This window comes from Pteronotus mesoamericanus, unplaced genomic scaffold (assembly GCF_021234165.1).
Source record: "Pteronotus mesoamericanus isolate MK-2021 breed Mesoamerican mustached bat unplaced genomic scaffold, CSHL_Meso_final contig_42, whole genome shotgun sequence".
Taxonomy (NCBI): domain Eukaryota; kingdom Metazoa; phylum Chordata; class Mammalia; order Chiroptera; family Mormoopidae; genus Pteronotus; species Pteronotus mesoamericanus.
This window is the reverse complement of record NW_026555157.1, coordinates 15,701,691-15,716,944: the sequence shown is the minus strand read 5'-3', so window position 1 is coordinate 15,716,944 and position 15,254 is coordinate 15,701,691. Positions and strand designations below refer to the sequence as shown.

The 15,254-nt window shown below is 36.9% G+C and overlaps 1 protein-coding gene across 1 annotated transcript in view; it reads left to right on the top strand.

The window, feature by feature from the left end:
• The first annotated feature begins 287 nt into the window (after positions 1–287).
• ARL6 (ADP ribosylation factor like GTPase 6) overlaps positions 288–15,254 on the top strand; it is a 36,235-nt gene continuing 21,268 nt past the window's right edge. Inside the window, exons 1-4 of the mRNA XM_054577404.1 lie at positions 288–713; positions 3,717–3,866; positions 12,555–12,616; positions 13,067–13,135. Of these exons, the coding sequence (XP_054433379.1) occupies positions 3,744–3,866; positions 12,555–12,616; positions 13,067–13,135 (254 nt within the window). The 5' untranslated portion in view covers positions 288–713; positions 3,717–3,743. The remainder of the gene's footprint in view (positions 714–3,716; positions 3,867–12,554; positions 12,617–13,066; positions 13,136–15,254) is intronic.

Sequence of the window (15,254 nt, the reverse complement as noted above, 5' to 3'; positions counted from 1 at the left end):
AAAAAGGGTCGGTATGACGGCCACCGGGGCTACTCCGGCATACATCTTGTCCCAGTCTGTACCATCGTGTACTGCCGTTGTCGCCACCACGCCGTCCCAGTATCAGGCAAAACCGCAGAGATTCCTCCGTGTTCCGGGTGCCACCCTGAGAAACCGCCCCTGGAGGCCAATATGCCGAAGAGGCTGGCAGAGACCAGGAAGGAGAGAAACGCCCTAGGCAAGCGTGTTAAGCCAAACGCCTCCCAGCAGCCTGTGCGCGCGCCTACAACTCCCATCACGCTGCACCGGGACCGAACAACTCCGTGCAGGAAGGGTGCGCCCACCCAGCCAACGTGCCACCTTCGTTCCTACTCCTTTGTGTGACATTTTCAGGAGCTCTACATTCCGACAAGCAATAGGAGTGCGGCTGAGGCGCTATGGCCTCGGGGGAAGGGTGGCTTCGGGACCGGAAGAACCTTTGGTTGCCAGGGGAACGCCAAGCGCCTAGTTGCCTGCCCTTTGACTGACGCTCCGCTACACACAGGCTACAGTTCACCCAACTTGTGGAGGTGGTGGCTTTGGTCAGGACTAGGCATCCTTCTTATGGAGGGGTAGAGAGGAAAAAGCTGAGAGACGCCCACGGCAGATTCCCATCCAGAAGCGGTTGGAAGCGAGTGTGTCCGTTCCTGCCCCTCACCAGCTCCTGGGCCTGCCGGACTAACCTCAAAGACCAGGTAGTTCCCCACCTACAATTTTTGTAGCGTGTGGGGCCCCCTTACCTTCCCCCACGCCCCCGCTCCTGTCCCCGTCAGTTTCAGGGTTGCTCTTTCCCATGTTTTTAGCTATGTGTAATTATTTTAATTTGTGAGAAGTCGAAAAGGAGTAAATTTATGCAGTGAGTACTAGGGATCCCAGAAAACTAATTGAACTGGTTTTGGGCAAATCTTTATTTGATTTTGACACTACACAATTTTGGCGTTTTTATTTGGTGTGGGGGAAGTGTAATTGAAACTTCGTAATCAAACACTGAAAGTCGAACAAAAATGTTTATTTGGCGTAGTTACAGTGTGCTATAATTCACTCTACACAACATTTTTAAAGTTTGCAGAGTAAACTCCTGGTGTTTTCTTTGCCAGCCACTATCACAGCAGCTTATTTTCCACGTTCTTAACTATGGATAAAATCCTGATTCTTCAGGACTTTTCTGGCAACAAGTAATTCTTTAGAAAGCAGTTTCTTGGACAATAGTGAAGAGAATTTGATTAACTGGTGTGCAGAAAGAGGAAAACAATAAAATACAGAACTGGAAAGGTAGATTGGAGCCAAACTATGAACAACCTTAAAAGCTATGCATGAAAGCTTGGAATTTATTCTGAAAGCCACTAGTTCTCAATAGCCACTATATATTGGAAACTGTGTAGCTTTTTAAAGTACAGATGCCCTGATCCCATCTTCAGAAATACTGATCCAGCAGTTGATCCCAGTGTGCAGCCAGAGTTGAGAATGATGACTGAAGGAGTAAGGAGCTGCAGGAAACTTTAATTTGTTTCCACTGTGCAGTTAGGGCATGATAAATAAATGTTGAATAGCTTGAAATATCTTTTTTACCTTCTTTCATGCATGCAAAAATAAATTTATAGAAATGTATATTTACTAAGAAATAGAAGCATATGATAGTTTATAAAGAAACTTCAATAAATGCAACTACATCTTTTAGAACAATGGCTGTTCTGTTAAATTGAATGTCACAAGCACTGAGCATTTGATAATCCATGAAAAAGGGATGAAAAATCACAATCCAAGTTTCTGTGAAAAATGAATATTCACAGAATATCAAGCTTTTGACAATCAATGCTTTATAGTACATGCCCATGGGGGAATGATGTGAGGAATGGTTATTTTTTTTAATCTATTCAAAATTGTATGGAAAATGGAAAACTATATGTCTTTATATCAGTGAGTTTAGTACAATAAACAACAATTATAGTAAATTTATTTTAAATTAAAATTGTCTCTGAACTGTTTTATGATATCAGAAAGCTAGCTTAAAGTAGATTCTACAAATGCTTATCCTTAAACTGAGATATAAAGGAATTAACTGAATGAAATTTGACCCTCCAACACAAGGAGAAAAATTGATTCAAGTGGGGCAAATGGAGTACCTGACATCAACCCCATTCCTTGGGTAAGACAGCTGTGGCTCTGTCTTAGGGCCTCATGCTTGGATGGGTCACTGCACCTTTATTGCCCTGCTCATTATTAGAATTCAGTTTTGAAACTTCTACCTATAATGATCCCCCAAGGGTCCTAAGCAAAGCTGATGATGCAGCCTCATTTCAAATGCAGCTGTCTTGGAAGCCTTTTATCATTTAAGTTGCTGCAGCCTCACATCCTTCAAGGTATGGCCTTGTCTGAGATGGTATGGGATTAAAAAATACTGAAGGAGCTGTAAGATGACAGGCTTTTGGAACCTTAGACAGAGGTGAGAATAAAACAAATAAATGAGATTAATATTTAGAGAATATTGTAAATGACAAGAGTAATAGGAGATATTTGGAACATGGGTATATTATAGTTACTGCTGTAGAAGTCCCTACAACAGGTGAGAGTTTTCTTCTCCCACCACATAATGATCTTTTTGGTAAGTGACAGACTCAAAGGGAACACCTTTGGGAAGTTTCATTTGGAAATCTGACATCTAAATTTGACAGTACCATAGAAAGATATGAATAGGTTATCACGTAGTAAGCAGAATGTCATCACCCATTTTATTTGACTTAAAAATACTTCTGTTTGAATTTCTAATGGAATTTTTTAAGTTTGCATTGGTAGGATTTTTTTTTTTCCAGAGGAAGAATTGATAAACAAATGAGCACTTCAGGGATGAGTTAAAGAAAGAAACTTTAACAGTATTTAAGAAAACTAGGTTAAAATCTAAGATCAGTATTTACTTTTTTATTCTTTACTGGTATACTAACTAAAGTTCTCTTAAAGTAATATTTAACAGGCTGTAATTCAGGTAAATTACAGTTAAAAAAACATTTTTATTAAGGTTTGATAAAATCGTGTATGTACACATGTGTGTATATATTATACATAAACTTCTTTCTAAATGAATTTGTAATGACTTAATATAAACATATGTAAGGACTAAGGGAAAATTAAGATAAATATATTAGAATTCTGTTTCTCCTGATGCAGCCTAAATTGTACATAATCGAGCAAACAAACAAAAACAGTGAATTTAGTATTTATTACTTCATATTCTTGCTGACTTCAGGAAAAGATTTAGCCTGTGGCTTAGATCTAGCCAGATCTAGCCAGAATCTGTTTTTCTGGTCTGCCTTCTGCTTTGGAAGATTGGGCCTTAGGCTCCACAGAAACCCCATTGCCTGTTGTTCCAGCTTTCCAGAAAAGGCTAGACATTTTCGTGTATCAAAAATGATAGATACCGCATTTTCTTCTTAAATGTTATAAAATTACAATGAGAAATGTACAGTTATTTCAAAGGCATTATTCTGTGTTGCCAGGGGTTATAAGCTGCCAATCTGCATTTCAGTTAAGGCTCCTTTCTGGTAATCAGTTTATAATCTGTTTACTAAATGCAAAGCTACTTTGACATGGTTTTCAAATCATTTTGTCTTTATAATATTGAATGTTTTTAGATACATGCTCATATTTTCCATACTTAATGTGCCTGTGAGTAATATACCTTTTTTTTTTTTTCTGACTTGCAGCTAGTTTGTAAATATTTGAATCACATTATGGGATTGCTAGACAGACTTTCAGGGTTGCTTGGCCTGAAGAAGAAGGAGGTTCATGTTTTGTGCCTTGGACTGGATAATAGTGGCAAAACAACAATCATTAACAAACTTAAACCCTCAAATGTAAGTATCTTTGTTAAATGCTTTATGTATTTTCTGCTAGAGAAAATTAATATGCAAACTTATTTTGTTTCCTATTATAACTTGTGTAATCATGTTATGAAATCCTATTAACATTATAGTAGCTTAAAGTAATAAGTATCAGTCAGCCATAACTTGTAGTATATTTTTTGCAGATATATAGGTAAATCTTGATTACTTAAACTGGAATATTTTCCAAATGTCTTTTTTTCTCAAAAGATCTTGACAAATTTGCCAAGTTTACTTTCAGGTAGCATTGCCTTCTTTTTGGCTCTCTCTTTACAAGAAGAGCAAAACAAAGGGAAAGGTGAATCATTTTTATAGGTCCCATGAGTAACTAGACAGTTTCCCAAGACTGTAGTATGCATATCAGTAGTAGTAAGCAAGATGACCTTTAAGTCATTTAGTAATAAGTATATAAGCATATTATTTTAATAACTAAAGAAATACAATATATAAAGCTAGCACATTCAACACATGACACATAAGTTAAAGCTAGGTTCTGCTACATATAAAGGAAACCCACATAACAGTGGACTAAATAAAGCAGAAGCTTCTTTTTCTATCACCTAAATAATGTAGAGAAGGTATTCCCGAGCAGGTATGGTAGGTAGCTACATGGTCACAAGAGATTCAGGTATCTTCCATCTTTTTCTGCTGCGCTATTTTCAGTGCCTTGTTTCCATCCTCAAGATCTCCACATGGTCACCTTGGTTAACTATCATATCTATATTCTAAGTCACAAGGTGGAGGAAAGAACTGGGCAAAAGAATAGGCCTTCTTCCTAAATAAGCCTTCGCTGAAGAGCTTACCAGAAGCTCCAACTAATGACTCTTACTTACATCTCACTGGCTACCCCGTCTGTAAATAAGGTTGGATCTTTGAAGCAGGACATATTACTCCTTTCAAAAATTATAGGGGTCCTGTAAGTATGGAAGAAGGGGAAAATGTATATTGGGTATACAGCTACCATTTACAGTTATAAATACATTTATTTAGGTAAAAATCATTAATCAATGAAAAATATTGAGTAAAAAGGTAATATGGACTGCACAGATAGGGCAAACATAAGGAAGCTGGTATACACCAGGACTGAGTGGAGAGTGGGAAATGTTGCTCCTAAATATGGTGATTAAAGGTAGACTTTGTCACCTCCAAACAGTGCTTCAGGTTGGGCAGAATGATTCACTGTTCCATTTTCTTTTGCAACAGCTTCAGTTTTACTTCTGTTTAGTTGGAAATTACTTCTGAATTAAGAAAGTACCATTATTTCTCTTCTTCTACAGAGACAAGTTTGCCATTTAAAAACAACTAAATACCAGTATGTTTTCAGGTGGGAATTAGTTAGAAGTAGCTGGATAAGACGCTGAAAATGGATTTTGGGGGTAATATAGGTGTTTTAAGAGGGCTCCTAGCTGAGTTGGGAATCAGTTGAGATACATATGCTGAAGTCAGGCAGAGATCAAAAATACCAACTTCATTGAAAAGGTTGATTTTGGAGGGCAGAGTTTAGGTCTGTCTTGCTAAAACTCTCTTTAGTCAAAATTTCAAGGTTTCCTCCTTGGAAAGATCCAGCTATTCTAGGTTTATTGTTTAGCTAAGAAATTATGAGAATGCATGCTTATGATTGGCATGTGGCTCTCAAATGAGAGAGAGACAGAGAGACAAACAGGCATAACCAAGTATATTCAGTTCCATTGTACAAACTATGCAGAGAAGTCATTTATTTTTCCCCCAGGGAAAGGAATAAATTGGGAGAAGAGAGAAAAGGGAAATAGAGAAACTAGGAATATCATTCTAATGGAGCTTTCTCTGTATGAAAACAGGGAAAAAGAGATTCTTCCCCAATAAGGAAAAGAACAGGTTAAAAAGCCAGCACACATAGAAGTCTGTCTTCTGACCTAGGTGATTACAAGAAATTTCTTTGTTGGTCCTTATGTGAAAGATACAGCATCCTATCTAATTGAATGGGGTCCATAATTGAATTTAGAGAACAATGATTGTATGGTAAAAAACATAGAACCCTACTCAACTGACCTCAAAAGTAATTAATTTTTTTTTGGTAAAAATAGTCACAAATAAATACAAAATTGAAACCAGAGCCACAGTTTATAGCCCTCAAATGGACCACCCCCTCCCACTGCCTACTATACTCAAATTGGGAGAAATAACTTTCAAAGAACAAAATAGAAATTATAGTCTCTTCCTTTATCTTCCCCAACAGTATAGTGATTTTTATCCCAAGACATGATATTACCATAGGAATAGTCGTTGATATGGATGGAAACAGCTTTCTCCCTAAACAGTGTTTGGTCCTTTGAAGACACTTGCTCTTTTTTAACTTAGTTATGATTTTCTTTTCATAATTTCTTCTGTCATGTCTAGAGATTTGGGGCAAAAGAGGAAGGAAGCAGCATGTGTTCAGTCCATCATCTTGAAAGATTCTGATATTCCCATTTCAGACTGGTCTTGCAGAAGAACTATTGACCCTGCCTCATACACCAATTTAGGGAGAGCCCTCAAGAAAATCTGTGTTCATAGCAAAAAACTAAGGCTTTTTAATTAATCTTATATTGCTTTTCAACATCTCTGCATTTCTGTTATTGCTGGTGAATTATGAAAGTAGCAACTGTCTTTCCCCTCACAGCAATTGACCTCTAGTCCTGAGAACAGACTAAATTGCTTTGCTTAAAAAAAAAAAAACGCAAAAGAAACTTGGTGGCAATAACCAATAGGCCACTTGAAATGGACTTCTCCAAGACCCCAAAACTTCTGTCACACAGGTATAGATACAACATTTGCTTCCTCCCTACCTTTGAACCAAAGAGCCTCTTGTGAGTTTAGTATTAGAAACATTATTTTTAATAAATTTAGTGAACTGTAGAAATCGACAATGCTATATCAGAAATGCTGTGGAAAAAAGTACTGCAAATCTCATTTTATAGTAAAGTAGCCCCATTTTTTTTTTTTGTAGATAAAATCAGTTTCTAGATAATACTTACTGGACCCATACTCGTTTTTAATATTAAGCTGACCTAATGTTTATTTATTGTTTATATATTGAGGTTGCTGATGTTTTCTAAACTGATGAACAGGGAGAGAAGGGGCACATTTTAGCCTGATTACTCTTCTCAAGAATCTGGTGTCAGCTGTCTTTTTCTTAGAGATGCACTGTATAAACACTTTTTATTTTTTAAGATTTTTATTTATTTATTTTTAGAGAGAGGGGAAAGGAGAAAGAGAGGGAGAGAAGCATCAATGTGTGGTTGCCTCTCATACACCCCCAACTGGGGACCTGGCCCATAACGCAGGCATGTGGCCTGACTGGTAATGGAACCAGTGACCCTTTGGTTTGCAGACCAGCACTCAATCCACTGAGCCAAGCCAGCCAGGGCTGAAATATCTTTCTTTTAAAATGCGCATTTTTTCTCCCACTTCTCAACAGAAATGCTTTCATACAGTTTTATATTCTTAGCATTTAAAATAATCTGAAATGATCTTGCATAATTTGGTTGGTAACTTGTTTATTCAATTTTCCTTCATAAATTTAAATTTAAATTTTGTAAGAGCATGGATCTTACGTTGTTCAACACTGAATCCCAAATACCAAGAATATTGCTTGGTACTTAAAATATATTTTTGCACAAATGGACTGATAGCTGATTTTTTATTCTATTTTCGTTTTTGGGCAGGCACTAATGATTGATGGCACCAAAGATACCATTTTTACTAGACTTAATGAAACTAACCAAACAGGGTCTCTCTCAGAAATCTTGTTTTCTTCTTGATGTTGGTCTATCCCTGGGCTGTCTCAGTCTTAAGTGGTCTATCCCACTTAGGTAATAATAATTCCTATACTCTTTGTTTAGTTTGTACCGCTCCCTTTCCAATTTAGAGAATGACCAAAATGCGTTTGTTCCTTGATAGAGCAGAAGAAGAGTAATATCCGTTGAATGTGGAAGCACCAGCTCACATATCTTATTCTGTCCTTCTTAATGTGTAGTTTAATTATCTTCCATTAAAACTTGAGCAGTCAGAGGAAAAAAAGAAAATTCATTAATTTTATCCCATTAAGTAAAACAGCAAGTTAAAGGGAGCTTCTCTGGCAACAAGAGCTTGTGAAGAAGCTGGTCAGTTTAAGAGAGGCTATTTGAATGTTTTACAATTCAGTGAAGACAAGGCTAATACTCTCAGAGATTTCTTAAATCTTTAACTTCCTTACCTTTTTACTATTGGTATGTTTTTTCCCTAATAAAAGCTGATCATTGTATCATAAAATTGGCACATGAAAACCTTTAAAATCAAAACAGTGGGGTATTTTGGAAATTAGGAGACTCTTTATTCCAAAGTTTCTTGTGCAATGAAGGAACCCTAAGGTATAAAGCAGGAATCTGAGCAGCAGGAAATAAATTCTAACATCAACAAAAAGAAAGATATTTTTGGAAGAATATGGGGCACTTCATAAGATTGAAGAAAAAGCTGAATAAACAAACTTCTGAAAGGCAAAACCAAGGCAGCTCTGAGCATGCCTTTTCACTAGCACATTAACATTAAAGTGATCAAGCTCCAGTGACTTTTCAATTTCTGTCTTTCCATTTTAACTTTAAATTTCCAGAAACAGACTAGTAAAGTGAACATAATGATGTGAGGCAATAACTTCCCTTTACTCCTGTTATGGCATAAAAACAACAAGATGAACTGAAGGAGGATTTTTTTAAAGTTACATTCATGGGAATGTGGAGAAAATTGGGGACAAGAATAAAATCAGTGAGAGTAATTATAATAATAGCAAACATTCATTGAGTATTTACTATGGGCCAAACACTGTGCTGAGTATTTTGCATCCATTAACCCATTTAATTTGCTTATAACTTTATGAGTTAAGGATCATAATATATTTTAAATTAAATTAGAGAAAACTAAGTCTTAGAGAAATTAAGTAACTTCTTTAAGGTAGCATATTAACAATTAGGAGTCATTTATGAGGCTGTTGAAACTCAAAGCAAGAAATGATAAGGACCTGACGTAAGTTAGTAAGGTGGAACCAATAAAGCTTAGAGAATTATATAGAGAACATAAAATGGAAAGGAATCTATAACTCCCAGACATCTTAATCAGAAAGTGGTTGATTTTTATTCAAAAAGTAGAAACAGTTTTGATGGTGGAAATGTTAGGAGATCCCTTGCTAAGTTGTCAGTATAAGGCATGTTACCAGCCTGTGGGACTTGTCCACAAGTCTCCTCCTGTACTCTTGCTTACTTGCAATTTCTTCACAAGGAATTCCCGACTGTGGCCTTCAAGGCCCTTCCTCCCTTACTTTGTTGCCTATGGCTCTCTGCCTTTACACTCACTTTGGACATACACTTTGGACATACAGGCCTTCTACTTTACCAAGTAGTAAGTTTCTTCCTCTCTAGGGTTATTGCACTGGAAAGTTCTTTGCAAAGACCTTGTCATAGCTTTTCCTCTTCTTGATATTTACTCCTTGTTCAGATGTCACCTCCTCAGAGAAGCTTTGCCCGAGCACCCTTTTTCCATGCCCGTAACAACCCTCTGCCCTGTTACCCCCCAACCCCAATCACCTTTCATTGCACTTGTCACTGCCTCAGATTGTGTTATTGTATATAACTTAGTTGTTTATTACTGTTTATGTCCTCTAGATTGTAAGCTCCATGGGACAGGAACTATATAGATTCACCATCCAGGAATGACGACAGTCCCCATAGCACATATAAACTCAATAAGTATGTGTTGAAAGATTAAAAAGTCCCACATGTGAACTCAGGATGGTTTATCAAACTACTTTGAGTCCATGTTAACTTGCAGCAAGCCACACAAAATGTGAATTAATATGTAAGTTATACAAATTCATAATTAGTAAACCTTAAACTTCCATAAATTTACCCCCCCAGTGATCCTGTTGCAAAAATTATTATTTTGTCTAGTCCTGCCATCTCCTTAGTAACAGATTTTAGACTTGGAAAATCTGGATTTTTTTTTAACATGAGGAAAATGGCATCTTTGATAATTGCATATTTTTCTTTTAAGTTATATTTTATTAATTTTGCTGTTACAGTTCCAATTTTTCCCCCTTCACTCCCCCCATCAAGCCCCCACATTCCCTCAGGCAGTCCCCACCCCTTAGTTCATTTCCATGGGTCATGTGTATAATTTCTTGGCTACTCCATTTCCTGTACTGTGCTTTATATCCCCAGGGCTATTCTATAACTACCAACTTATACTTCTTAATCCCCCTAACTCTTTACCCATTCACCTACCCACTCTCCATCTGGCAACCATCAAAATGCTCTACATATACATGATTTTGTCTCTGTTCTTGTTTGCTTAGTTTGTTTTTTTAGATTCAATTATCAATAGGTATGTGTTTGTTGTCATGTTATTGTTCATAGTTTTGATCTTTTCCTTAAATAAGTCCCTGTAACATTTCATATAATAATGGTTTGGTGAGGATGAACTCCTTTAGTTATTCTTGTCTGGGAAGCTCTTTATATGCCCTTCAATTTTAAATGATAGCTTTGCTGCGTAGAGCAATCTTGGCTATAGGCAAAGGCTTTTCTTGACTTTGAATATTTCTTGCCAATCCCTTCTAGCCTGCAAAGTTCCCTTTGAGAAATCAGCTGAGAGTCTTATGGAAACTCCCCTGTAGGTAACTTCTTTTCTCTTGCTGCTTTTAAGATTCTATCTTTATCTTCAACCTTTGGCATTTTAATTATAATGTGTCTTGGAGTAAGCCTCTTTGCATCCATCTTGTTTGGGACTCTCTGTTCTTCCTGGAATTGCATGTCTATTTCCTTCACCAAATTAAGGAAGGTTTCTTTCATTATTTTGTTGAATTGATTTCCAATTTCCTGCTCTTTCTGTTCTCCTTCTGGCATCCCCGTGATGTGAATGTTGGAATGCTTGAAGTTGTCCCAGAGGCTCCTTATACTATCCTTGTTTTTTTAATTCTTTTTTTCTTCTTGTTGTTCTGATTGGTTGTTTTTTGCTTCCTTATGTTCGATGTTACTGCTTTCATTAACCATTTCATCCATTCTACTGTTGTTTCCCTGAAAACGGTTCTTTATTTCAATTAGTGTATCCTCAGTTTCTGACTCGATCTTTTTTATGCTTTTGAGGTCCTCACTAAGTTCCTTGAGCACCCTTATAACCAGTGTTGTGGACTCTGCACCTGATAGATTGCTTATCTCCATTTTGTTTAGCTCTTTTTCTGGAGTTTTGATATGCTCTTTCATTTGAGCCATGTTTCTTTGTCTCCTTTGTCTCCTGTGTTTGTTTCTATGTATTAGCTAGAGCTGCTTTGACTCCATATCTTGGTAGTGTGGCCTAATGTAGTAGGTGTCCTGTAGGGACCAGTGGCACAGCCTCCCCTATCACCCAACCTGGGTATTCAAGGTACGCCCTTCGTGTTGGCTGAGTACACCCTCCTCTTGTAGTTGAGCCTTGATTACTGTTGGCAGGTCAATGGGAGGTATTTACCCAGGCTTGTCAGCTGCAGGTATTGGCTAGTGACTGCTGACCATCAGCCTCTGCCCTCCGTGGAGGATCAGCTGTGCAGGGGCAGGGTGGTAGCGCTTCAACATGGTCTGTAGCTGTCCACTGAGAGCACAGGCTCAGGAGTTTCCTGGTGGTGCATGCCAAGCACCTGTGTTCTACCCCAGGCCACCCAGCATGAGCTACAAAGCGATCTGTAGATGGCTGCTACTTGTGCTGGGATTGGAGGTTACCAGGCGAAGCCAAACCTGGTTGCTGCTAGTGCCAGGTCTGGCAGCCACTTAGCCAGAGGTACTGGTGCTGGGGGCTCACTGAGGCTTATTGTGCTTGTTTGAAAGGATTTAGGAAGATGTAAAGCCTGATTTGAGACCAGTGATTGACATGGAAAAACCACTGTTAACTGCTTGGGTAGGCCATAAAATGGGTGGGTCAGAGGTTGGATCAGAGCCTCCAGGATTCCCCGGGGTGGAGCAAACCGTGTGAGCTCTATTGATAGAGTCTCAGATATGGCTCCCTCCTGCCAGCTATGTGGCTCTGTGAGGGGAGGCCTCAGAAAAGGAAAAATGGCCTCTGCTGAACTTTCTGTCTGGGTGAAAGCTGTCCCCCACATTGCCCTGATGTCAGGCACTTCAGTTCCTCCCTGTATGCCACTGGTGCCTTTCAAACAGTGGCGTTCCCATGCTTGAGCTCAGAGAGAGTAAATCTGAGTAAGTCCATGTGCAAGCCCTTTAAGAGGAAGTACTTGGGACTCCAGTAGTTCCTTTCACCAACTCAAACCCTGCTGTTTTTTACAGCCAGAAGCTATGGGGGCTTATCTTCGGGCCCTGGAATCTTGGGTTGGGGTCCCTGGTATAGGGCTGGGACTCCTCGCTCCAGAGATATCCTTCCTGTATTTTTATCACCACACATGTATGTGGGACCAGCCTGTTCCATGTCTGTGTCCCTCCTGCCAATCTGGATGGATGCAGTTTCTTTAGTTCTGTAGTTGGCAGACTTCCATTCAACTCAATTTCTGATGGTTCTGAGTGATAGTTATTCTGTAGTTTAGTTGTAATTTTGAGTTGGTTGGGCGAGGAGGCAAACTGTGTTTACCTGCACACTGTCTTGACCAGAAGTCTGATAGTTGCTAATTTTTAAATTTTGTCTGTTCTCTCAAAGGCTCAATCTCAAGATATAGTTCCAACAATAGGATTCAACGTAGAGAAATTCAAATCATCCAGGTAATTTTCACTTCATTATACTGGTGACTAAGAAGTTGTGGGCACAAAATGATAATATTAGATCTACCTAGTATTTCTCCTACTATAAGAAAAAGCATTTTGTTTTTCATAACCCCTATGAAGTCCATAGGTGTTAAAATATTTGTACCACTACCTCCGGTTTATTTTTCAGAATTTATAATTTAGACTTTAGACAAATGCTGAAAATCTCACTAGCAAAGAACATCTTTTTTTTTTTAATGTTATTCATTATAAAATCTTCTAGTCCACAAATTTATTTTAATTTATTTTATGGCATTTGTACTTGAAAGTTGGCCTCAGTTGAATATTCTATATTCCAGGGTGGTGTGTTTGATTGAAAACAATTTAAAAGTTTAAGTGAAAGTTATACTTCAAAGTTAGTAGCTTATGATATAGTCATGGGTTTTTTTTTATTTATTTTTTTTTTAGTTTGTCTTTTACAGTGTTTGACATGTCAGGTCAAGGAAGATATAGAAATCTCTGGGAACACTATTATAAGTAAGTCTGTTTATGAATGTTGGTTAACTAGATGGGCATATCGTAATAACAAACAATGATTGGAAATCCAAGTGATCACATGGGCTGGGTTGCAATATTTATTTTTGATGTAATTTAAGCACATGCCCTAATTTTTTAAAAATACAGTCATACTTCACATTATTTCTCATATGCATGAAATCTTTCATAACCTTGGACCTCTGCATGTGCTGTTCTCTGTTTTTAACACCCTCTTCTACCCTCCCTCTTTGCTGTTTAAGGTTAATATATTCATTCTTTAAGGACTAGCTGAAAAGTCACTTCCTCTGTGAAATTTCACTGTTTTGCCCAGTTATTCTGTCGCAGTGTTCACATAGTACTTTCACATCTCTGTAATCATACTCACTATATCTTAAAGTCATGTACCATAGCTGCCTCCCTAATGGGATTGTGAACTCCTCCTCAAGAGCGGAGATTATTTTTCATTCAGATGATTTCTTCAAGTCCAAGTATGATGCTGGGCATATAGGTTAGTAACAATAAATTCAATTTATTGAATAAATTGAGTTAAAATAACAGTACTCTAACAGTTCATCCTCTTATTCAATAAGCTTTTCTAAAGGTATTTTTTAGGCTAGGTGAGTCAAGCACTCACTAATCACATTAGATTAACAGCTGTCAAGTTACTAGGATCCAGATGTGTTATAACCTCTCAAGGTTTGCATTAGGTGTTAAAATGAATTCATTAACTTTTAATATAACTAGGATACTCCTTCATTCAAAGGCAGTGTAACTCACTTTTAGAATCTGAAACTTACAAACAATGCACCTTGACTAAATGCCTCTTTGTCATTATGAACTCTAGCCTTAAAATGCTATGTGATTACTGCCAGATCAAATTTTGATTTTGGGTAATATTTTTCTGCTAATATGGGAATGAACATTGTGTTTCTCAGATAGGAACAAAGAACATTAATTTCAGATATTCTTTCCAATGGGTACTTTAATAGATTGAAGATCTATTTAAGTTGTATATTGATCCAGAGGACCTCTGAGGTAGAGAGAAAAGAATGCTTCAGATCTGAGGGTCAGTTTGGAAAAGGAAAAGTGGCATGTTGTGGTATCATGCATTAAATTTCCTGGAGAAATGTGAGTTGCTTTATTTTTCTTTGTCTTTTTTTTTTTTTTAGAAAAACCAGCATTTTCAGTATAGAATTTTTTAAATATCTTCTCAAATTTGGTGGTAAAATTTCTTTTAAAAAAATTTGTACTTACTTTAGCTACTTTTTTAAAAGTAGCTTACTTTAATTACAGAGAGCAAAAATACATAGAAAATAGTACTTGAAAACAAGGAAGCTTTTTTTCTGATTTTAATTTATTTTTCTTCCAAAAATTTTTGGAAGAAGCTATTGGATTCAGGAATATTATAGATAAATTGTAAGTTGAATGGTAATATGGTTCCTATTGAGGAGTCTACTGTAAATTTATTTCTTGTATCTCTACTTGTCTGATTATTAAAGAAGTGCATTTTAATCTATTAGACTGAAGATTAAAAAAATTGTTTTTCGGAATATGTAATGTACACTCTACATAATTGAGAAAGGAGCCTTCTAAATTATATGACATACATAGTGTTTTTATCCTGCTCTTTCAGTTAACACTCTATGATAAGGGAAAATCAGGAAAAAATATATAAAGATTATAACTCTAATGTCTGCCTAATATTTTTTTCATATGCCTATGCCAAAATTTGTTCAATTATTTCTCTATTTGTATATGAAGGCTATTCTCAGTTTTTGAAGATTATCAACAATTCTTCACTTAACATCTTGCTGCATAAATCTTTGTCACAGTTTATGTGATCGAACATTTTTAAAGCTCTTGATAGATATTTCCAGTTGCACCAGTTTCTGTATCCATTAGTAGTCTATGACTGTGATAATCTGCATTTACTTTTTTAAGTGATAGTAGAAAGTGATATTAAAAAGTTGGGTTTTTTAATATTTATGTTGTTACTGATGACATTGAACTTTAAAATCTTAATTTATGATTGGAATAAGTAATTCACAGAAAAAGTATAAATGTCCAATAAATATATGAAAAGATTTTGAACTTCACTAGCAATTAATGAAATATAAAG